Source organism: Protopterus annectens, chromosome 3.part1 (genome assembly GCF_019279795.1).
Source record: "Protopterus annectens isolate FY-2018-M chromosome 3.part1, PAN1.0, whole genome shotgun sequence".
NCBI lineage: Eukaryota > Metazoa > Chordata > Ceratodontiformes > Protopteridae > Protopterus > Protopterus annectens.
Genome location: NC_056732.1, coordinates 1,788,236,505 through 1,788,260,353, shown reverse-complemented (window position 1 = coordinate 1,788,260,353; position 23,849 = coordinate 1,788,236,505). Strand labels below are relative to the sequence as shown.

Here is a 23,849-nt window from a genome sequence, read left to right as displayed (position 1 = left end):
CTCTAGTATACTAACCAACAGTCCTTACCCATAAAACTGATGTATGCAATATTCAGCCTGTGGGTCAGTGAGGCTGTACATGCAGTGTTCAGGCTGTGGGTCAGTGAGGCTGTGCATGCAGTGTTCAGGCTGTGGGTCACTGAGGCTGTCCATGCAGTGTTCAGGCTGCAAGCAAGTGAGGCTGTCCATGCAGTGTTCAGGCTGTGGGTCAGTGAGACTGTGCCTGCAGTGTTCAGGCTCTGGGTCAGTGAGGCTGTGCATGCAATGTTCAGGTTGTGGGTCAGTGAGGCTGTCCATGCAGTGTTCAGGCTGCTGGCAAGTGAGGCTGTCCATACAGTGTTCAGGCTGTGGATCAGTGAGGCTATGCCTGCAGTGTCCAAGCTGTGGGTCAGTGAGGCTGTGTATGCAGTATTCAGGCTGTGGGACACTGAGGCTGTGCATGCGGTGTTCAGGCTGTGGGTCAGTGAGGCTGTGCATGCAGTGTTCAGGCTGTGGGTCAGTGAGGCTGTGCATGCAGTGTTCAGGCTGTTGGTCAGTGAGGCTGTGCATGCAGTGTTCAGGCTGTGGGACAGTGAAGCTGTGCATGCAGTGTTCAGGCTGTGGGACATTGAGGGTGTGCATTCATTTTTCAGTCTGTGGGTCAGTGAGGCTGCACATGCAGTATTCAGTCTGTGGGGCATTGAGGTTGTGCATGCATTTTTCAGTCTGTGGGTCAGTGAGGCTGTGCATGCAGTGTTCAGGTGTGGGACATTGAGGGTGTGCATGCAGTGTTCAGGCTATGGGTCAGTGAGGCTGTGCATGCAGTGTTCAGGCTGTGGGCCAGTGAGGCTGTTCAAACTGGCTGGAGATATATCCATTCACTACCAATCTTAAGCACCATGTGTTTGAAGCACTTTTTGATTAAAAAAGAAATACCACTGAAACGCAATCCTTTATTTTTGTTTGGCACTTCACTTGTAAAATACAACAGGTAATGAAATTCCAGACAATCAAAACTTAGTTAACAGAAGTTCTAAGACATTCTTCTTAAGATGAATAAGCAAGTATAATATTTTGCAATAATAACATTTAGTAAATAGTTCATAAAAAGGCATTTGTAGCTTTTCATCAAATGTAAAAGTCTAGAATGTTGGCGAAAATTCAGAGCAAATGCTAACTGATATCTTGGTAAGATACTACAATTTTAACTTTCCAAGGCTGCTATGGAGTACTGAGTACAAATTTGCGATTGCATATTTCCTAGCAATCGGTATTTTTACTTCTTTTCTTTTTACATCATATAAATGCTCTATAAGTTCACCTATTATGCTTTTCACAAACAAATGGCTCCACAAGCAGACACTGCTATATGTATGACTTAAGTAAGAGCCTTGACTTTGGCCATATGACTTTTTGGCAGCAGTAAGTTCCATATGCAGTGATGTATATAATGTTCAAACTTTTACTTGGAAGAAATGCAATTTTCTCTTAGGATTCATGTAAAAATGTTTCAGCACCCCACCCCACCCAGTGCAAATAACACTTGTGTATTGGGAGTGCAGTACAATGAAATAAATTTATGCAACTGTTTAATTATCCACTAATATCTCTCACTTATAAATATACCTCTACTTATAGCAGTTCTGAAATAAGTATGTTTTTACTTTGTTATACAGTGACTAAAATGTATTTTATAGACATTTGGATACATCAATAATTTGCTTGACAATAAACATTGGTATGTGCAAGTCATCATTACAGTTTAAGCTGAAATTGGTTTAGTGGTTCTGAATCAAACCCAACCCAAAAATAAGGGTAAAGTCTCTCTGTGAAAGTATCAGTAAAGGTGTAGATGTGGGACATGTTATCAGCATTATAAAATGACACCTGACCTCCCTCATAGTCTAGGTACACTCCAATCTTTTGTGGTTTCACACTTAGTCCGAGAAGTGGGATTGACAGATCCAGAGCATGGTACATGTTGACAGTCAGAGATATTACCCAATATCCACACTTTGGGTTCATTGCAACTATCCCCTTCCTGTTGCTGAACTCTGTAGTAACACCTAAATGCCAGTCCATCTTGCACCCCACCTCCACCTCCCAGTAATGCCTTCCTGATGTGAAGCCCTGTGATCCCAGCACACAGGGATGTGAATCATATCTTTTAGGGTTGTCAAAGAACTGAAGCTTAGAAGCACCATATGTGACACTGGTAAGGTCCTCAGACAGAGTGAGCCCAGGATGTGCTGTGTTAGGGTCCAAGGTCAGATGAGACAGGCCTGTAAAAAGAAAGCAGTTCATATTATAGGTTCTGCCTTGATAGAAAGGCAAAAGTTCATAAATTCCACAAATAGTACACATTAGTCCAGCAGAAGGACAATTTGCAATACAAATTAAAATGTCTTTACTGAATTATTCCCTAATAATGTTCTACTCCCTCAGGTCCAGCAGGGCCCAGAACATAAATCCCATTTCAGTTAGTTGTGATCCGTAAGGATTAACGACATCAAACTCTGAGACAGTTATCTCATAAATAAATATAAGAATGTTTTCTTATAAACCAACCAGCTACTGTTAACTGGATTCATATTTTGACTTGAAAACCATCTATACCAAGTAAACACAATGTCAAAAATTACTTAGAACAACCCACTAAAGACCAGCTGATCTGTCTTGGATTTCCACATAATTGTTAGAGTCAAGGAACACATCTCAGTGTGGGGGTGCAGGTACAGCTAATATTTAATTGCGGCTGGGTCAACAGTGACACAGGTTTTGTCTCCCTGACTTCCTTTTTTACACACCTGCTTGTTGGTAGTTGATATAAACAAGTACCTCTCCCATATAAGACTCACAGTCATACCTGGGTTTATAGATGGGAGAGAAGACCCATATCAAATGTCACCGTGGAAGTATAATTGTATCTGCACAGTTGTGATGTCGGGTAATCTTAGAGGCATTACTCTGGTACTGTTAGCTGTCACCTAGGTGCAGAGAGCTGTATCTACCCCTAGCTAATTCTAAATGGGAGTCATTTTGCAGTCTTCAAGTAACCCCAGAATAGTGTACATTATGCTTGTGTATCTGAGTTTGCACATGTATTTATTTATTGTGATCACCAGAAGTACCCTGCGGTGAACCAAGGAGAAATGTAACTAATATTTATGTAAATAAGATTATAGTCATTATAAAGACCATCACCAGGATTTACTAATCTTCTGTGTAAGACTAGATTAGTCTTGCACAGAAGCGCCAGTCTAAGAGTATGACGGCAGCACGCCATGCATATTAATGAGGGTATGCTGCCTCAACTCTAAAGCTTACACGGAGCGTGGATGAGTGTAGGGGGCGTGTCGGACTGCCGAGCAGTCCAAAAATCCACTCCCCTGCAATGAAGAAATGCCGCAATTTCAAGTTAAATGAGCAAGTCCGCTCACATGTGCACAATGTAACACTACACTCCCCCATATGTTAAACAACTGACAAAATTAAAAATAGATTTTTTTTTTTTTTTTTTTAATTTCATCCGATATAGCTGCCCGTATTTGCACATGTTTGCGCGGGTTTGACCATTGCTTAGCTACAGTTAGAAGCTTAGACACCATAAGAGGATATAGGCAAATTAAGCACAATAGCACTAGTGTAATGGTTGGAGCTTTCACACAAAGAGGAGGCATTCCTGGTTCGAGTCCCACTACTGCACATTCCATTTTCTGTTGGAAATCTGTATACAAAAATATTTCCTGACATTTTTTATGTATAAGTTTTTTAAAAAGCATTGAAAAGTTAAATATAGTAATGAACAAATTTTATATATATATATATATATATATATATATATATATATATATATATATATATGTATATATATATATATATATATATATATATATATATATATACGAAGATGAAATGGTTATGCATTCTGAGGCATACTGCTAAGCACATTTTACCAGTATTGAGCATATTTAAATAAAATTGCTCATAGCTGTGCACTGCATTAACCAGCGCAATGTCGGGCAACGTCGAGCAACATTGAGCAATGTCAAACAATGGCGAGCAACGTTGAGCAACGTCGAGCAACGTTGAGCAACATTGGGCAAAGTTGAGCAAAGTCGGTTAAACACAACCACACCTCCTTTACTGTACCTTAACCAGTCAGGTCTGCCCAGTAGGAAAATAAAAAGCAGTGACAGGGCTCCAATTCAGGCTACTGTGCACTATAGTCACAGTACTTAACCACTAAGCCATGACAGCATTTCATAAACATGCACTTTCAACAGACACATATCTATCAAAGGAATTTTACACATTGCCAACATCAGCTAAGCAGGCATGCCTACAGCTGAGTTTTTCCAAAACTGGCCAATCACAAATAAGTGTGGGAAATTAGGCATATTTAAGCTCCATAGGTGGGAATACTTGTTATAACTGGTTGTAGCTTCCTTCTGCAGTCAGCATGTCAGGTGTTGGAGAAGGCACTCAATTTAGAGCGCAAAGCTGGGGCACTGAGGAGTCCAAAGTAATGGTTTGGCTCATTGTCCACAATTATGAGGAAAGACTCCTGAGGGGCCAGTACCAGCGTACCCAATATAAAACGGAGGCCTGGAACAGTCTTGCCCATGAGCTCCCCAGTGCCACTGGTGTTCCTCAGACTGGTGAGCAGGTCAGGCACCATTATTCTGACCTGAAGAGACATAGGGAGGATCAACTGGACCAGTGGATCCAGGAATCCCATGCGATGCCTAATGCCCCAGTACTGAGTAAGTAGCCATTGTATAAAGTAGTTAAGAATTGCTATGCTTGTCTATACTATAGATAGGTATGTCTCAATATCACTGCATTTACTTCACAGCTGCAGGTGTCCGGGCTATGAACCAGCAAGCGCATGAAGATAGGCTGCAAAGGCTGCAGCATCAGGCAGGTTAGTAATTATTCTGCATGTACTGTTATATAAAATAAATGAGAGAGCCTACAAAAAAGTGTTTTAACTCAATAAATAAAGGTGTAATAATCCTTTAATAAATGTATAATTCCTGGAGTGCGTCTGTGTCATTTTCTTTGATATATTGTTGTACTGTTGCATTCTACAAATAGTAGTGTTGTATTAAGCAGTGTCAGCCCACACTTGGGTAGGCCCATATAACATGGATGAAGGGAGTGCCAGTAGCTTTTATGCATATGTACAGCCCTCAACTGTTGGTTCATGCCCAGCATGTACAGGTTAATCTGGCACATGAGTAGCTTGGTATTGTGTTCCCCAGAAATGTCAGTGTGCTGCCAGAAATATAGGGAGGTGTTAACATATAACTGATACTTTCACCTGAACATATCTAAATAATTATATGAAAGTAGAGCTGTCAGTGTACCATCCTAGCAGTAGTGTATGTGTGAGCAACTCTCAAAATATGTTGCAGTAACATCTGCATCTTGCACAGCTTGTATGTAAGATACAACTCATGTATATAATGATCTAGCAAAATCCAATTGCACAATATAATGACGTTGGGTAGTGTAATACTACATGTAAGGGACATATAACTGCAGTTAATAGGAATGTAGTGAAAACTAGAAGGATATATAAGTTGTTAATTGAGCTATCTTTTTCCACCCTACTGTATGTGCATCAAAAATGCAATTCCACACCTCAATCGGTATGTCTAATCTCAAAACATTTGTTGGGACATATGTCCTATTGGTTTATAAATATTTGCATTTATTTCTATGTATGTGCCCTGTTAAAATACCACAATATTGGTGGCTTGTTGCCCTCAATTCAACCTGCATGCTGTTGTAATGTCCACTATTGTTCTATATATATGCATGGGTTATGCTTGCTTTTCAACTGTTGAAAATCTGGTGTGTTGGGTTAATGGGAATACTTCTGCATGCTGTTATAACTATTTGGGAATTCTGTTGACTGTTACTAACCCATATCTCTATTAAACTCTCCTTAACATAGTTTGTATGGGAAGGACGGTCCCAGCAGACCCACCTGTCGCACCTCAGCTGGCCATGGCAGCTGGCACCAGCAGATCTGGTGCCCAGCCTGGGACCTCCTCCTCCACTGGCCCTGTGCCACCTTCAGGTGGAAGTTCTGCAGGGGATGGGGCTCAGCCCCCCCCCCCGTGCAAGCGTGGGAAGAGGAGAGCCACCTATCACCCTTCGAATGGTCCGGGCTGGAGTGCGTAGAGATATTGAATGTTCTGTTGCAGAACCTCTACACCAGCTTGAGGCCTGAGTGGCGCAACTCCCAGGTCAGCCTGTCCCGTCTACACAGCCCCCAGCACAGCCACCCTCTGAGCTGTGAAGGTGCAGTGGTGACTGCCCATGGGTGGGGATCTCAGTCCCACTGTTTCCATCTGGGGGCTCATGGGCTTACGATTTCCAAACATCCCTCCCCGTCAAAGGTGTTCACCCACCACATGTGTCATATACCGCCCCTGTATGCGGCTTGTTTGTCTTGTCTGTTTTGTTTGTCTTGTCAACCTACCTCCCCAAATATACCTACTTCCCCTACCCCACATTCCACTCTCACCTGAAAAAAAAGGGCAATCCGCTCCCAAAAAAAAAATTACGCCCCATACATAGCTGCCCATTTTGCACACATGTCCACTGGACACATGAAATGCTATTTAATTGGCATTAAAACATACTTTGTTGTCCTCACCCTTCTCTCAGGGGTTAAAGGTTTCATATCTACCTCCAAATTTATTGCATATGCACAGCTGTTGCTGTTGAAGAAATGGGCAGCTATGGACCTTCCCTATACCCATCCTGCACATCCTGAGCTATTTTCCATACTGTCGTTCCCTCTTTGTGCCCCTTTTTCACCACTTTCCTATCTCCCCATTTTTCTTTTCTTTCAAAGAAATGAGCACGGGGGTTAGCAGGAGTAAGCACTATTAAGCAGTAGTTAGCGGCTTTGCGTGAGTTTGTGCTTGTTTGTGCTTGGCTAAGCAATGCGCAACAATGCGCAAACCCACGCAAACCTGCTTACAACTGCTTAAAAGTGCCTTAGTCACTCTGTATGTGAAGGCCCTTGTTCTGCTCAGGAGCAAAATAAAACACCTCTGTAAGTCTCGAACCCCAGACCTTGACCACACTACACAACATGAAGTACCACTAAGCCACAGTAGATATACATCAAGTTGGTGCTTAAATAAATATATCATGCATCAGAATGAGTGAATGTAAAGGAAAAATAGGAATACCATACCACACAACTTGTTCTGTGGATGTTGACCAACAGTTGTTGTGGGATTACATTACATGACTGTGATAAGAGAAGCAGCCATTCTAGCAGGAAATAATGTTACACCATCACTTTACAACCCCACACAGTATCACAGCGGGACAAACACTGGCATATCTGTTTAGGGCAGAGGCCATACCTCCCAACTGTCCCTAATTTTCAGGGATGTCCCTGATTTTGAAACAAATTTTACCTCTGTCCCTCTGAATCCCTCCCAAAACTACTGACTTTGGTCAGAAAGGTGGTGAATTATACTTAATGAATAATGACAATAATTAAAAGTTAGACACTTCTTTTACTTCAGAAAAGGTGTATTAATTCATATGCTCTGATTCTCTCAATGTCTCAACTTAATGGCACTAATATTTTAAAAGTGTCCCTGATTGTCCTTGACTTTTTCTTGACTTTTCCCGAAGTCTGTTTAAATATGTACCTGAGTCGTTGAGAGATCTGGCAGAGGCAGAAACACAGAGGCATATCAGCCTTTCTGCTGTTATACACTGTGCAAAAGCTTTGGAATGAGTTTCGGAAGCATACCCTTATGTAGGAATACAACACTGAAATACAAATGGATGCAGCCATGTACTGGTAGCAACCAACTATAAGAATGCTATTGCTCTATTGCTGAAAAGACCTGTGTGGTGCACAGAAAAAAATAACAGCCTATTCTCTGGCTATCATGTGGATAGGTCCACAGTTGGGAGTTACGCAGACAGACTACTTGCCTTGATAAACTAACATGTACACAGCAGCCCTATAAGTCCAGCAAGATAAAATTCACACAATAGTACTTCCACTCTCTGTACTTCTGCAACCCTACCCAAATGTAGAATATACCTGTGTGTGCAGGGTCTACCAAGGATGTCGGTACGCATACTCACAGTACTGAAATGTGTCCAGTTTTTCTGAGCAGCTTGTGCTAATGTCAACACTAAAAAAGCACAAACTGTTTAGAACTGAGTAAATGAATATTCACAGTATAGCAGTTCACAAACAATTATTGTGCCAAAGGAATACATCTCAATAACTAGCTTTGTATGGCAGTTAATTGTAACAGTTGAAAAGAAAGTACATCTTTCCATGTATCTTGGGGTAGCATTTTGAGGGGTGAGTACATTTCTACACTGACAAGAGGGTACTGTAAGCAGCAACATTAGGTCTGAGTACAAAATGTAAATCTCTGGCTACACCCCTGGCTTCTGATATAAGAACTATACCAACCTTTTGTCTTAAACAATGATGTCCACAGCAAACAAGGATGATCTCCATCTTGGAAAGCTGAAAGGGCCACGCCTACATGAGTCAGCAATCTATAGTACTGGGTTGCTATGATAGTGATTACTGCAATTACTACACAGCAGGCTGCATGCAATTAGCAAATGGTGGCCACTAATTGGTGCAGAGGCCATCATATGCTCATGTGCAAATTCCTACAAAAGCAGGCTGCAATCTCTGCCAACAAACTCAATCACTCTATTGCACAGACTGACAGAGAGAGAGAGAGACAGAGAGAGAGAGAGAGAGAGACAGAGAAAAGGAAAAATAAATATTACCAAATCATACAAAGGAAAGGTATGTGACACATATGTATTTACTGGCATGTAGTAGATGTTATGTGAACCATTCATATGTGGCAGCAGTACTTCTTTATGCACAGATGTTCTGCTTAACTACTGCTATGGACAATACTGTGTGTACTTGTGGGCAGTGGGACATACCTGTGAAATGTGTAGCTCAGCATTAAATGTCAAAGATCTGATCCATGTTATCTGTGTTCTGTACAGTAGTGTGGCCAATGGCTGTTGGGTGGATTAGCGCTGACATTATATAAACATGCGTGTGACAGAACAACACATGCATGATAGTCATATTAAAGTGTAGCTTAGCACTGGCAACTGCTGTAGCAGTCTAGTATGCTTATCTAGCATCTGTTGCCATATATACCCCCCTAATGTTAGTGCATGTTCATATGTGACACCTGTTTGTGTTGCAGCAAGGCCCAATAGTTCAGCTGTGAGGTCCAGGGACTTACAGTGTGGACCTTGTGTGTGTATGCTACACACATATGGAGAAATATATATGTGTCATATATATTCACATCTGTATATGTGCATAGAGCAAGGGACATATTGCAACTGTTTGTGAAGAGGGGAAATATATATGTTGTTGAAGGTTAGTATGCACATATTTGTATGTAGGTTTTAGTGTGTGACAAACAAGACAGCATACAATGTTGGTATATGACATGTGGTGGTTAAACAGTGTGGGTGGTTTGTTCAGTTTGCAATGTTGAAGCCAGTAAGGCCTGCTAAAGCTACCTGGGCTGTGAACATCTTCAATGCATTTATCCCAAGACAGTGCGATTTTATTACATTACTGTACACCTTACATCCTTTGTACAATTGATATTCTCACTATGAAAGGTGAAATGTATATGTAGACCAATGGATGTGTATATGTATATATACATATATATATATATATATATATATATAGTTATATATACTCATACACACCAACATCTACTTGTTGCAATAGATTCTCTGTACTGTTGACTGACTGTGATGGTCAATATGTTTGTGAATACATCAAAGATATGTATCTGTGGGCTAGCTTAGTGGGAAACTGTTTATGTCATGGTATTATTGGACTTTGCTTTGATCCTAGCAAAAGCTGTGTATTCTGTTGCTAGGCAGTACAAGTGCAATTGCATACAGTGTGATTAAGTCCTTTGGTTTTAACTGGGGTGTGTCACTGGAGGCTAAACCACTACATCTATGATTATTGACTGGTACCGATGTTGAATGCAAATCCTGTGTGTACTGTAGTACTACTTGAAGCTCTGGGCCTATACATCAAAGTATGGTGTATGTCCACATTGCTTGCATCCACTGTTTTGTGTGGTCCCTGTATTCATCACAGATTACATTTCTCAAGATTAAGGTTGTGTAAGTACTGGCACACAGTACTGTATAGTACACACTGAAAGCTTATCTGGGTTGTCATACCTTTGTGTCCTGTAATTATGTCCGATGTGTGTGTGGGTATGTCTGTAACATGTCCTTTGACATATGTGTGGTAATACATATAACTGTATGTAGCAACATTCATAGTGTACTACAGCAGTATGCAACCTATATTCACAATTGTGCACATATTTTGGCCACGAGTTTGCCATTAACAAGTTGTGTGGTATAATAGTAATACATTTACTGGACCTTACACTGATTGTGATGGATGATATATTTTTTACACATCAGCTTGATGTATGTCTGCTGTGGCTAGGTGGTGCATTGTGTTGCATACAGTGTGCCAGATACTCTTGTATAGATTTATATAGTGATTTTATTTTGTTGCTGTGCAGAACATGGTTCATTTGATAGAGAGTGAGCAAGGCACTTTCAAGCAGTTGTGGGGTGAGCAGTGATAAGTGGCAGTTACAGTGTTTCACTCTCAGTTAGCTAATAGGTTGTTATATATGGAAGTTCAGTGATATCTGTACTGTATAATGTTAAATGTGCCATATGACTTGCTCAGACATATTTTTGTATTTATTTCTTCCAGGAATCATGGCCCATCTCAGGAACTCCAGTTACAGTAGTGCTGAAGATGATATCATTACTAGCAGTATGATTCAGCACTACCGTCTTATGTTTACATGAACCAGCCAGGACCAGCAGAAGCATACTGCAATGTGGCAAGATGCTGTCTGCAGGGTCAATGACGTAGGCCTGCATAACCGGACATATGAGCAGGTACGCCACCACTGCAGTGATCTTCTCAGACATGTCCGTCAGCATTTTGCTGATGTGCGGAGGCAACAGCTTGCAACAGGAGGTGGTGTTAATATTCATCCCTCCCCCCCTCACCAGAGTGGAGGAGCTGCTCCTGAGCCTGGTGGCACCTGTCCAACAACAACAGCAGCAGACATACACCATGATGGAGGTTGGAGCCACCCAGCAAGCACACATGGAGCATGAAGGTAACATGGCAAATCTGTAGACTACTGTTATCTGTACTGGTAGATCACGCATATGTGAGATGTGGAATATGTCATTCAAAGATGTGGAGCCTGTTGTTGTGCAATACTGATCATTTGGAACATAATCTGTAGCCATGTGAATGTAAACTGTTGTTGTACTGTAAGATTGCAAACACACAGTAGCAATGCCACAGTTGTGGCCACTGACAAACTGTCAATGTAGGTCCCTCTGGGGTGACATCAAGGCAGCAGACAGATGCTGGTTAGTGTGTTCTACATTTATTATTGTAAATAAAAAGTGCATGTCATAGTTAAGGTGTAGGCCATGTACACATGTAACACACCTAACCATAATGCATGCTGTGCATGTTTGGTGTAAGAGCACACACATTTCACTAATGTGATTAGCTGCCTCAAACACATGCAATACCCAGACCATCTCAAACAAATGTGGTTAGACTGTAGTGACCATTGGACAGGCACAGTTGATACTCAACATGCACATAACATACAAATATATGTCATACACAGAGCATTTTAACATGCTACACATAAAGGATTCCCAAACCCTCTGTAAAGATACACTCCAGTATCCAAAATCTCATCCACACATTACACATAATATACCTGAGGGGTAGAGGCCTATCATGGGGCATTTAAACACTCTGCAACACACTACACATTCATGTCAGGGAATGCTCCTTATTGGCCTCCTTACAAACTCATGCAACAACTGGTTGTGAAATGGTGAATTTAGCCAAGGTAGTACAGTTCTGACACAGCATGATTAGTGCTGGTTTGGGAAACATTTGTAGCCTTGAGTGACCACCTGATGCTTCATGATGATGGCCTATGGTACTATACCCCATCCAGTTATTGTAACCACAGTAGTACACATAGCTTTCATAGCTATATACCTTAATATTGCGTGTGTGTGCACATATGCACCTCTAAACAGTATGGATACCAATCACCATTTGCACAACTGACACATATATGTCTTGTGATGCTATTGAGTGGCTAGGTAATATAACACACATTGGGTATGTGTAGTGTTTAAATATGCAGTTGTGTTTTAGCATGCCATGTCATGGATGAGACTGGCATGTCCACAATATGATCTACACTCACCATAAGTACCATACATTGGGTATGTGGCCGAATGGTATTCCATCAATTATCCATGCACCACTGATGATGATGTGTGAATACTCATCATGTATGTGCTAAAAATGTGTCCACAATTATTTGCTAAAGACACAAAGGCTGTAATCAGCATTGGATACCTATCTGACACACAGATACACATCCAGCAATGGTATGTACACCTGTGAGTTATGATGCACAGTACATTACAGGGTTATGAATACCTGCACAGCAATGTTGTGTCCATGTATGCATTGTGTTCCAGGGGGAGGGCCATCACCTAATAACAAAACACATGCATCAAAGCCATGTATACTGTTAGTAACAAGGACTGACTACACTTGCACTACATGCTGTTGAGCAACACATGGCCTGCATGCTGATATGTGTGATATGACTGTTTTGCTTGTGATACTGTACCCCACCATCACCTGCTATTGTGTATGTTCTGTGATTGCTGGTGTTATGTGTGTCTGCTTTAGGGAGGAGTGTATTTTTGTGTGTGTGCATGTGTGCATGTGCGCAAGTGTGCATGTGTGCATGTGTGAATGTGCGCATGTGTGCATGTGTGCATGTGCTCATGTGCACATGTGTGCATGTGCACATATGTGCAGGTGTGCATGTGCACATGTGTGCATGTGCGTATGTGTGCATGTGTGCATGTGCGCATGTGGTCTGAAGTTATGTTCAGGTCTTAAAGTGTGTTTCCTGTTTTTCTCTCACAGGTGCCGAGGTGGGGCTGGTTCAGTACAGCAGGGAACCTGATGTCACTGAGACAGACAGTGATAATGAGGATAGGTGTGCTGAGGCACAGGCAGGTTTGTCAGGGTCTGTTGTTGGGCCACCAATTGACAGTACACAAGTCTCCACCCCATCCATGCACACAGTCATACTGCCTGTACATCCATCATCACCACCATTGCCCTTAGCTGAGGGACAGCATACGGTTGGCACTGGCCAGGACAGTGTGCTATCTATGGCACATGTATCAGGACACAGCAGCCATAGCCAGATGTCTGGAACAGTACCATAGGTACATAGGTTGGTACTAGACTATCGGCCCTAGGGCTGATGCAAGCCTAGCCCACATAGGCAGATGCCCAGGGGTTCTCGTCAGAGCACTGCTGGTCATCATGCCCCCGGCAGACATGCCACACCTCTTTCTACCACACTCATGTTCCAGGCTGTCATGCAATTCATACCCATCCCACATTCTGGTATTATACATATCCTCAACAGACTGACCATAAACGATTGTTAGATGATGGATTGACAACTGATGCACAGATGTAGGACACACAGTAACATTTGCATCCTCCATGTACAATTCTATGCCAGTAACAAGTGGTACTCCCCTGCACTCAGCCCTGGGACCACTCCTGTTTGGCATATATCTTTGTTAGGTACAAGCAAACACAGTAGGCATATGTCTGCCCACGTTTGATGAAAATGCATACTATGGGGTATACTTTATTCTCCAGATGACACACACATCCACCTAAAGGGTATCATAGAGACAGATACCTGGTGTCAAACTCATGCTGTAAAGCTATAAGCCAAAGAAAGCATAGTTATCCACTTTCAGAAAACAAAGTATCCCCAGAGTACAACATAGGTAGTAGCCCCCAAAATGTGGAACAGGTACTAATGTGTACATAGAGCCATGTGTTTAGTCATCTCTCCTTTGTTAATCACATTACCAAAGGGTTATGGAAATCCCTCTGTGGAGCACATAAGCAATAAAGGGTTTGCATGCAGATCCACAGAGGTTGTTGCACACCTATAATGATTAGTCATCTTTGCCAGACTTTGCTTGCTTTGGAACAGGATTCAAATATACCTAAAGCATAAACTCTCACTCACACTCTTCAACAGAAACTGTGATGAGTGGATGTGAAACAGAAGATCTGACCCATCGTTCACTGCAGTGGCTAAGCTTGTCACTAGCATACAGAAGTGACCTAAGGTCTGGAAAGTGCCAGCACGCTCTGGCAAAGATAACAGATGCATTCATGGAGAAAGTAGAGTACCCATCTATGAAATAATTGAGGTCACATGTATGTATATGGCTTTGCCCCACAACTACCTTACATGTGTAATGAACATACAGTTGTCATTGTGATATGTCATACACTAGAAAAATCAAAACCCACTCCACATTGACCAATGGTGTCACACACCTGGAACACACACACACACAGTCAGTAAGCGCGATATTCAAACTTCTTCTTAAGTACATTAGGATACTACAGCAGTACACATTTACATGACACACTATACACATTACTAGGATTTCTTCTTTCCACAGGTATATTTGTAGGATGGTGACATCATCAGACTTGACAAAGATGAGTATACCACTTTTAAGGGGTGTGAGTAGTCTCCAAAAAAGTTGCCCCTCCCCCAGGGAGAGACACACACAGTTGGCAAGTGTAGGATTTGAACCCTATCTAATTACATTATGATATTACAGTAGTACACATTTACATGACACGCTACACACATTACTGGGATTTCTTCTTTCCACAGGTATATTTGTAGGATGGTGGCATCATCAGACTTGACAAAGTTGAGTATACCACTTTTAAGGGGTGTGAGTAGTCTCCAAAAAGGTTGCTCCTCCCCAGGAAGACGCACACACTCACAGAAGGCCAGTGCAGGATTTGAACCCCTACATAAGGATACTACAGCAGTATGCATTTACACAACATGCTATACACATTATTGGGATTTCTGCTTTCCACAGGTATATTTGTAGGATGATGACATCATCAGACTTGACAAAGTTGAGTATACCATTTTTAAGGGGTGTGAATAGTCACGAAAAAGGTTGCTTCTTCCAGGGAGACACACACACTCAGAGTTGACAAGTGCAGGATTCAAGCCCCTATCTAACTACATTATGACACTACAGCAGTGTGCATTTACACAACACACTATACACATTACTAAGATTTCTTCTTTCCACAGGTATATTTGTAGGATGGTGACATCATCAGACTTGACAAAGATGAGTATACCACTTTTAAGGGGTGTGAGTAGTCTCCAAAAAGGTTGATCTCTCCCCAGGGAGACACACACACACACACACGCACGCACGCACGCACACACACACAGACACACACACACACACACACACACACACACACAGCTGGCAAGTGCGGGGGGTTCTTAATCCAAACTAAGTACGTCTTTACACTTCAGCAAGCAATATGGAGTTACAGGGTGCAATACAGACATTACTTGCTGACAGTTTGCCCAAAGGTTTTTTCACATTTGCTAACCTCAGCAGGCTTATCATACTAGGTGTATTGTGAGTGTATTGCATGCATAGGCCATGACCATATCACATATTGGTTGATGCACCACATGCTGGAACAAACAGGGTCAAAACGGTGGCTAAGCTCTGTCAACCCAATACTGGACAATACAGTCAGGAGGAGTAGGGTCATACAACCACAACACCAACTGTCTCACATAAACCTGCAATATAAGCACCAGCAAAACACACACATAAATACACATTACCATACTCAGAGAATACAAATATTAATCTGCAAAAGAGAGAGTGTCCTCCTAAGCAAACAAGCAAGCAACATGCACCTCCAAGCACACGTCAGAAAACACATAATACACCAAAGCAGTGTGCCTCACAACAGGCCCTAAGGCAAAACAACATACCCAACACACTAGTAGTAGGAGACTTCATAGTCAGGCACACAGATGTTCCACTCACTCGGCTGGACAAGGGAAAGGTTACTGTCAGTTGTCTGTCAGGTGCTATGATCCACCAATAACACAAGCACTTACATCACTCCAGAACAGGTACATATATGACGTGTTCTTTGTACATGTCAGTGTGAATGATCTGAGACATAACTCCCAGGACAACATGACAAGAGATATATAGTAGCTCTATGATCATGTAGCCCAGGCTGGTATGACCCTGATGTATGCAAACCTTGTTATGGGCCTGTTTGAATTAGAGGTTATATATAGACATGTTTTTTTTCGTACACATGTTATTAAATATTTTAGATATGTGGACGATTTAATTTTTTTAGTAGAAGGTGGTCAATCTTCTGTATGTCAGTTTATTTCAGATTTGAATGTTAATAGATTTTCTTTAGAATTTGATGGTTTAAGGATTGGTACCATTGTCCCATTTTTGGATGTGGTTCTTGATATTTCAGATGGTGGTAATTTGGCTACTTCAATTAATAGAAAATTTGATGGAAGTTTCCAGTATGTACATGGAACTAGTGGCCATCCGCCCCATACTCGTCAGGCCTTGCCATATGGAGAAATGCTGAGAATTTCTAGGTTATGCAATAACCATGAGACATTCAATAATGAATTATGTTCATTGTTAGAATCTTTTTCTGCTAGGGGTTATAGCAAACAAATATTAGAAGATAGTTACAAGCGTTTAAATGGTGGCAAAAAACAAACTATTGACCAATCGTGTTTTATTTTTGATAATGATACATATACTCATAACAAGGTGCAAGATAATAGAGGAACTTTATATTTTGTAACTACATTTGGCTGTTTTACTACAGAATTTATTAAAGTTATTACACAATTTTGGAAATATTTATGTTCATTAGCTAGTGTCCAGACATGGTTGGACTTGGACTTAAAATTTTCTTATCGTAGGGGTAAAAATATAAAAGATTTTTTAGTTAAAAGTAGATTTAATTTACCACTAGATCCCATATATCATAGTATTGAGAAGAGAGGCACTTATCCATGTGGTAAATGCAAGGCATGTAATTTTATTGTATCTTGTTTTTCATGTATTAACAACATTAAATTTAATACTAAATATATTTTTCATTGTAACTCTGAGGGGTTATATATGCATTGCAGTGTCCCTGTAAAAAATTTTACATCGGTGAAACTAAGAGAGCCTTTAAAGTGAGGCTCTTGGAACACATTAGGGACATTGACAATAGAAAGGAAGAAAGTCCTGTAGCTATGCATTTTTTAAATTTTCATAATGGTAATAGCAGGGGCTTACAAGGAACTGTTTTAGAACAAGTTTCTGTTTCTGAATACAACAATGTTAATATTAAACCACTTTTGTTACATAAAGAAGCTGTATATATTTTAAAGTTTAAAACATTGTCTCCGCTTGGTTTGAATGAAGATTTTAATTGGAAAATGCTGTTAAATTGATTGCCACTATTTTTTATTAGATAATTGTATAATTGGTGCTATGTATTAGTATAAATTTGCCTGTGGTTTTTTATGATTCATACTCCTTGAAGGCTGTGGCCGAGACGTCAGAGTTTTATAATAAACTACTTTTTGGTGGATCTTCTGCTGTTGCTTTTCTTGGTATGACCCTGACCTTGAGAAGCATCTTACCTTCACCTACATGATACTGCAATATAACAGAAAGACGATAAACTTCAACAATTGGATGAGCTTCTTTTGTCATTCAAAGGGGATCCAGTCTTTGTCTGCCTGTAATGACATGATAGACAAGCCTCGTTACTTCACTACCGATGGTTTGCACCTGTTGCCCCTATGATTCTGAATACTGGCCAAGGCTCTTGCTGTCCCCATATTACCTTTTTTAGGCAAGGCTCAAAGGTTCATAGGTTCATAGGTGGGTACTAGGCTATCAGCCCTGGGGCCTATACAAGCCCAGCCAAAAAGGTACCCTAACTTTTGCCACCCAAGAAATTTATTTTCCTGTGCCAGTGTCGATCAGAGACACAGAAGTGATCCCTGGGGTGAATTTCCTATTTCCCATCCAATCATCAAGATTTTTTCTTGAAGAGTGCTAATGAGGAGCTTTGTTTGATATAGATAGGTAGTTTATTCTGGAGTATGGGAAGTCTCTGGGACAGGAATATATCCCTCTGGCATGTTTTGTTTATTGTGGTGACAAGATTTAGGTCCCTAGAGCATGTAGGTTCATAGGTTCCTAGGTAGGTACTAGGCTATCTTCCCAAGGGCATTTATAAGCCTAGCCAGAATGTGTTGGCTTTTGCCTCCCTTTTAAATTAGTTTCCTGGGCCTCTGTCTAGCAGAGCCACTGAAGTGATCCCAGGGTTAAATTTACAATTTCCCATCCACTCGTCAAGATTCCTCTTGAAGACAGTCAGCGAGGGGTTCTGCCTAACATAAACTGGGATTCTATTCCAGAGTGAGGGAAGTCTCTGGAACAGGAATCGATCCCTCCAGCACATCCTGTTTATTGCTGTGCTGAATTCACTGGAGCATGTGGCTCTAAGAGATTTGGTTTTCTTGAGGTGAAGCATGTCGATTAATTCCGGGTTGGACATGGCCTTATACGTCAGGCATAGACCCCCTCTGAGCAGGCAGTAAGCAACCCAGTAGAGCTGGAGTTTCTTTAGTTGAGCTGCATAGGGCATCTCTTTGAGGCCCATGATCCTCTTGGTGAGGTATTTCTGTGGTCTTTCCAGCTGTTGCATGTGCCGATTAAGGTACATACCAAATGGGGCATTGTACTCTATTATGGGCCTAATGAGTGATGAGTAGAGTGGGACAATGACCTCTCTTGATCTAGAGGTGAACCTTTTCATGATTAGGTGGGCTACATAGAAGGAATTTCTAACCACTTTGGCAATGTGAGTACCAAAGGAGGGGTTACTATCTACCTGGGTTCCCAGGTCCCTAATTACATTTTCTGTACCTAGTGGATTACCACCTATGTGGTAATTCGTGGGCACTTTGTTTTTTCCAAAGGGGATGACTATGCATTTTTTGGCATTCAGCTTGAGGCCATGGTTTTGACAGCAGGTATCTGTCTCTATAAGACCCTTCTGGAGGATGTCTGTGTCAGCAGGAGAGTCGATTATGGCCCCCAGTTTGCAGTCATCTGTGAACTTGGTCAGCCATAGTCATCCCGTGCTTGCCTGTACCTCAGAGAAGTATATACCGAACAGGACGGGTCCCAGGACCGAGCCCTGTGGGATGCCACTTGTGACTGGTTTGGAGTCAGACATGGCACCCACAACTCTGACCATGTGTGTTCTATCCGTGAGCCAGTTGGCCACCCATCTCGAGACATAGGGGTTAATGTTCAAGCTGGTAAGCTTGTCTATGATGCCAGAGTGGAGAATGGTGTCAAAGGCCTTAGCAAGGTCCAGGTAGGCTGTGTGGACTACCTTCCCTTCATCTATGGCCTTGGTAACTGTTTCAAAAAAGTCAACTAGGTTTAGGAAGCAGGATCTGCCTTTAACAAAGCCAAATTGGGTAGGGTCCAGTGTCTGGAGGTTCCCAATGTCTCTGTTTATGAGTGCCGTGATAATTCACTCCATAGCTTTGCAGACCAGGCTGGTCAGGCTTATAGGGTGATAGTTCCCAGGTTCTGTTGTAGCACCAGCTTTGTGGAGTGGGATGACTGTTGCTGTATGCCATTCTTTGGGTACATAGCCTGTGGTAAGGCTGAGTCTGAACAGTGAATTTAGGTGAGGGTTTAGTTCCTTTTGGAGCTCGTGTAAGACACCATTCGGTCCCACTGATGCTGTGTTCTTAGCTTAGGAGAGGGCTGTTTTTACCTGCATGTCCGTGATGTCTGGGGCTCTGCATTCTTCTGGGATGGACACAGGCCCTTTTGGGGGTGAGGGGGGTGAAGTTTGCACTGAACTTGTCCACCAGGATGTTGGCAATGTCAGTTGGTTCAGTGTATTTTTTGCCATTTTGCAGTAGCTCAGAGCATATCTGAGAGCTGCCACCTAAATTTTTGATATAGCTAAAGAAGGCTTTGTGATTATCTTTAGATTCCTTGGCAATTTTTCTTTCGAAACTGGCCTTAGATGATTTTATGAGCGATTGTAGTTTCTTGCTAATAATGATCAGTGATGCCTTTCCTTTTTGGAATTTTGCTCTGTCATGTAGTAGTTTCCTCCTTCTGTTGTAGAGCTTATTTATGGCCGGAGACCACCAGACTGGTTTCCTCTTTTTGGAGGAGTGAGTCTTGGTTTTACTTGGGATGGCTCGATACATGCATCCCTGTAGATGCTCATAGAATGCGAATTGGATAGCATTATCCTGTAGTATGGGGGCTTTGAAACTTTGAGAAGTGTGGAGTTTCCTTTTGAAAAGTTTTTCACAGTGGTTTCCTTGACTGGAGCTGGGGTCGGGATGTGGATGTCCAGTGTGATTACTTTATGATCTGATCTTACCAGCGAGGGGTTTACCTCTGGTGTGGAACACTGATCCCCCATGTTGGTGATGATCAGATCCAGTATGTTGTCACCTCTAGTGGGCGTGGTGACCAGCTGTTTCAGGTGTTTGAGTTTATAAACTCTAGGAAGCATTGTACAAAGGAGTTTGCACTTGAGTAATTCTCCCAGTCAATGTTTGGGTAGTTGAAATCTCCTAATATCATGGTGTTTGGTAGGACCTTTATATTTTCCAGTGTTCTCAGGAATGCTGAGTGAGGGTCCTGAGAAAAGGTAGGTGATCTGTAGCAGGCTACGATCTGATAAGCAGCTTTGCCCACTGTTAGTTGCACTTGGATGATCTCCAAGGCCTCGTGCTGTGACATTAACCTGGAGGTGTGGATTTCTTTTATGAAAATGGATACACCCCCTCCTTTTGTATTTTGGTCTGGGTTTTGAAGCTGAAGCTCAGAGGGATTGGGATTTCTTTAAATGGAGCATGTCCAACAGCTCTGTGTTTGACATAGCTTTGTATGTTAGGCAGAGATCACCTCTGAGTAGGAAATATGCGACAGAGTAAAGCTGGAGTGTTTTGAGACAGTCTGTGTAGGGCATGTATTTGAGGCCAGTAATCCTCTTTGTGAGGTATTTCTGTTTGTTGTAGATGTCTTGTGAGGTACATACCAAAAGGGGCGTTGTACTCTATAATGGATCTAATGAGTGATGAGTAGAGGGGAACAATGATCTCTTTTTTTCTGCATGAGAAACCTTTTGTGATGAGGTGTGCCATGTAGAAGGATTTTCTGACTACTGTGGCGATGTGATTATCAAAGGGGTGACTACTGTCCACCTGTGTCCGAAGGTCTCTTATCACACTTTCAGTGTTACGTATACTACCACCTATGTTGTAGTTCATGGGTACAGAGTATTTACCAAAGGGGATGACAATGCACTTTTTGGCGTTGAGCTTGAGGCCATGGCTTTGACACCAGGCATCTGTCTCAGTGAGGCCCTTTCAGTGAGGCCCTTTTGTAGGCTGTCCACATCATTAGTAGTTATGATTACGGCTCCTAGTTTGCAGTCATCTGGGAACTTCATTAGCCAAAGACCTTCTGTGTTAGCCTGTACTTCAGGGAAGTAGAAACCAAACAGGACAGGACACAGGACTGAACCCTGTGGTACTCCACTTGTCACTGTTCTGAAGTCGGATTTGGAGTCTGCTACTTTCACAGTGTGGGTTCTGTCAGTGAGCCAGTTGGCAACCCATCTTGTGACATAGGGATTTATACCTAGTTTAGTGAATTTATCTATAATTCCAGAGTGGGGGATGGTGTTGAAAGCCTTGGCAAGATCTAGATAGGCTGTGTCAACCACCTTACCCTTGTCTACGTCTTTGTGACTGCTTCAAAGGAGTCTATCAGGTTTAGGAGACATGATCTGCCTTTTACAAACCCAAACTGGTTGTGGTCCAGAGTTTGCAGATTACCAATGTCTTTGTTTATAAGTGCCATGATGATAATTTCCATGGCCTTGCAGACCAGGCTCATCAGGCTAATGGGGCGCTAGTTCCCAGGGTCCGTGGTGGCTCCCCCCTTGTGTAGTGGGATAACCGTTGCTGTGTGCTATTCAGCAGGCACAAAGCCTGAGGTGAGGCTATGAATGAACATGGTACTTAGGTGTGGTGCCAGTTCATTCTGTAGTTCATGTAGAACGCAGCTTGGGATTTTGTCTGGTCCCATGGATGCTGTGTTCCTGGCTTTGGAGAGTGTGGTTTTTACCTGTGCAGCTGTGATGACAGCAACTTTGCATTCTTCCGGTATAGAGATGGGCTCTTTCATGGGTGAGAGGGGGGTAAAGTTAGCACTGATCCTATCTGCCAGGATGTTGGCAATATCAGTTGGGTCTGTATATTTAGTGCCATTGTGCTGTAACTCAGAGCAGATCTGAGTGTTGCCATTGAGATTCTTGACATAGCTATAGAATGCTTTGTGGTTGTCTTTAGAATCAGTGGTGATTTTGTTTTCGTAACTAGCTTTGGAGGATTTTATCAGGGTTCGCAGCTTCTTACTGAGGCTGACCAGGGAGCTCCTCCACTCATGGGTTTTACCCTCTTTTGCAACAGTTTCGTCCTTCTGTTGTGCAGTTTGTTTATGGCAGAAGACCACCAGATTGGTTTCCTTTTCTTGGAGGATAGTGTCTTGGTTCTGTTTGGGATAGTAGCACGATCCATGCACTCATGTAAGTGCTTATAAAGTGCAATTGTGTAGGATTCAGTAGGCGTAACTGTGTTGCCCATCTGCATAGGTGTCCTGAAGTTCACCACTTCTGTCTTAAGAAGCATGAAGTTGGCTTTGGAGAAATTTTTTAACATGGTTTCCTTAATGGGGGGTGGTGACAGAATGTGGATATGTAGGGTAATTAGCTTATGGTCAGATCGGACCAATGAGGCGTTGACTTCAGATGTGGAACACCGGTCACTCAGGACAAACCAAACCCTGTAACCAACACAAATAACCACAAAGTGAGCAAAATGCTACTCATTGCCAGAAGTCTCAGCCTCCAAATGCACACACTCGAGGCACTTCTCAGTATGGAGAATATTGATATCTGTGCAGTAACAGAAACCTAGTTCAAGGCTCCAGAGAGCACACCAGCACTACCAGAATACTACTCATTCCATACCTTCCAGCATCAGAACCTGGATCATAGCACATAGGGTGGGGTTGTACCCATATTTATCAAGGATACCTACACCTCTCCCTACAGCCTCTCTACAGGATATGTACCCATAGAATGTTGCACAGCAACATTCTTCCCACTCCACAGGGGTGGGGCCACAAAAGACCCTTGGCATTCACACTGTATGAGCTTGACGAGTCTGATCTGCAAGGCAATGGAGCCAATCATAATGGAAGTCAACAATAAAGACATTGGGAACCTTCACACAGTTGAGCACACCCAGTTTGGCTTTGTCAAATGCAGATCACGCCTCCTGAGCTGGGTGGATTTCTTTGAGACAGTTACCCAGGCTACAGATGATTGAAATGAGCTCCACACAGCCTACCTATACCTCGCTAAGACAGCTGACACCATTCCCTAGTCAGGTATCATAGATGAACTCACCAACCTGGGCATGAATCCATACATCACAAGATGGATTGCAAACTGGCTCACAGATAGATCACACAAATTAAGAGTTGTTGGCTACATGTCAGATTCTACACCAGTAACAATTGGTGTTCCCCAGGGGTCAGTCCTGGGGTCCCTCCTGTTTGGTATAGACTTCTCAAAAGTACATGCCAATACAGGAGGGTTGTGGTTGACTAAGTTTGCTGGGAAC

General features: G+C 42.2%; 1 protein-coding gene across 1 annotated transcript in view; it reads right to left on the bottom strand.

The window, feature by feature from the left end:
- Positions 1-918: 918 nt before the first annotated feature.
- LOC122798673 (zinc-binding protein A33-like) overlaps positions 919-23,849 on the bottom strand; it is a 251,661-nt gene continuing 228,730 nt past the window's right edge. The window contains exon 6 of the mRNA XM_044067766.1: positions 919-2,261. Within this exon, the coding sequence (XP_043923701.1) occupies positions 1,735-2,261 (527 nt within the window). The 3' untranslated portion in view covers positions 919-1,734. The remainder of the gene's footprint in view (positions 2,262-23,849) is intronic.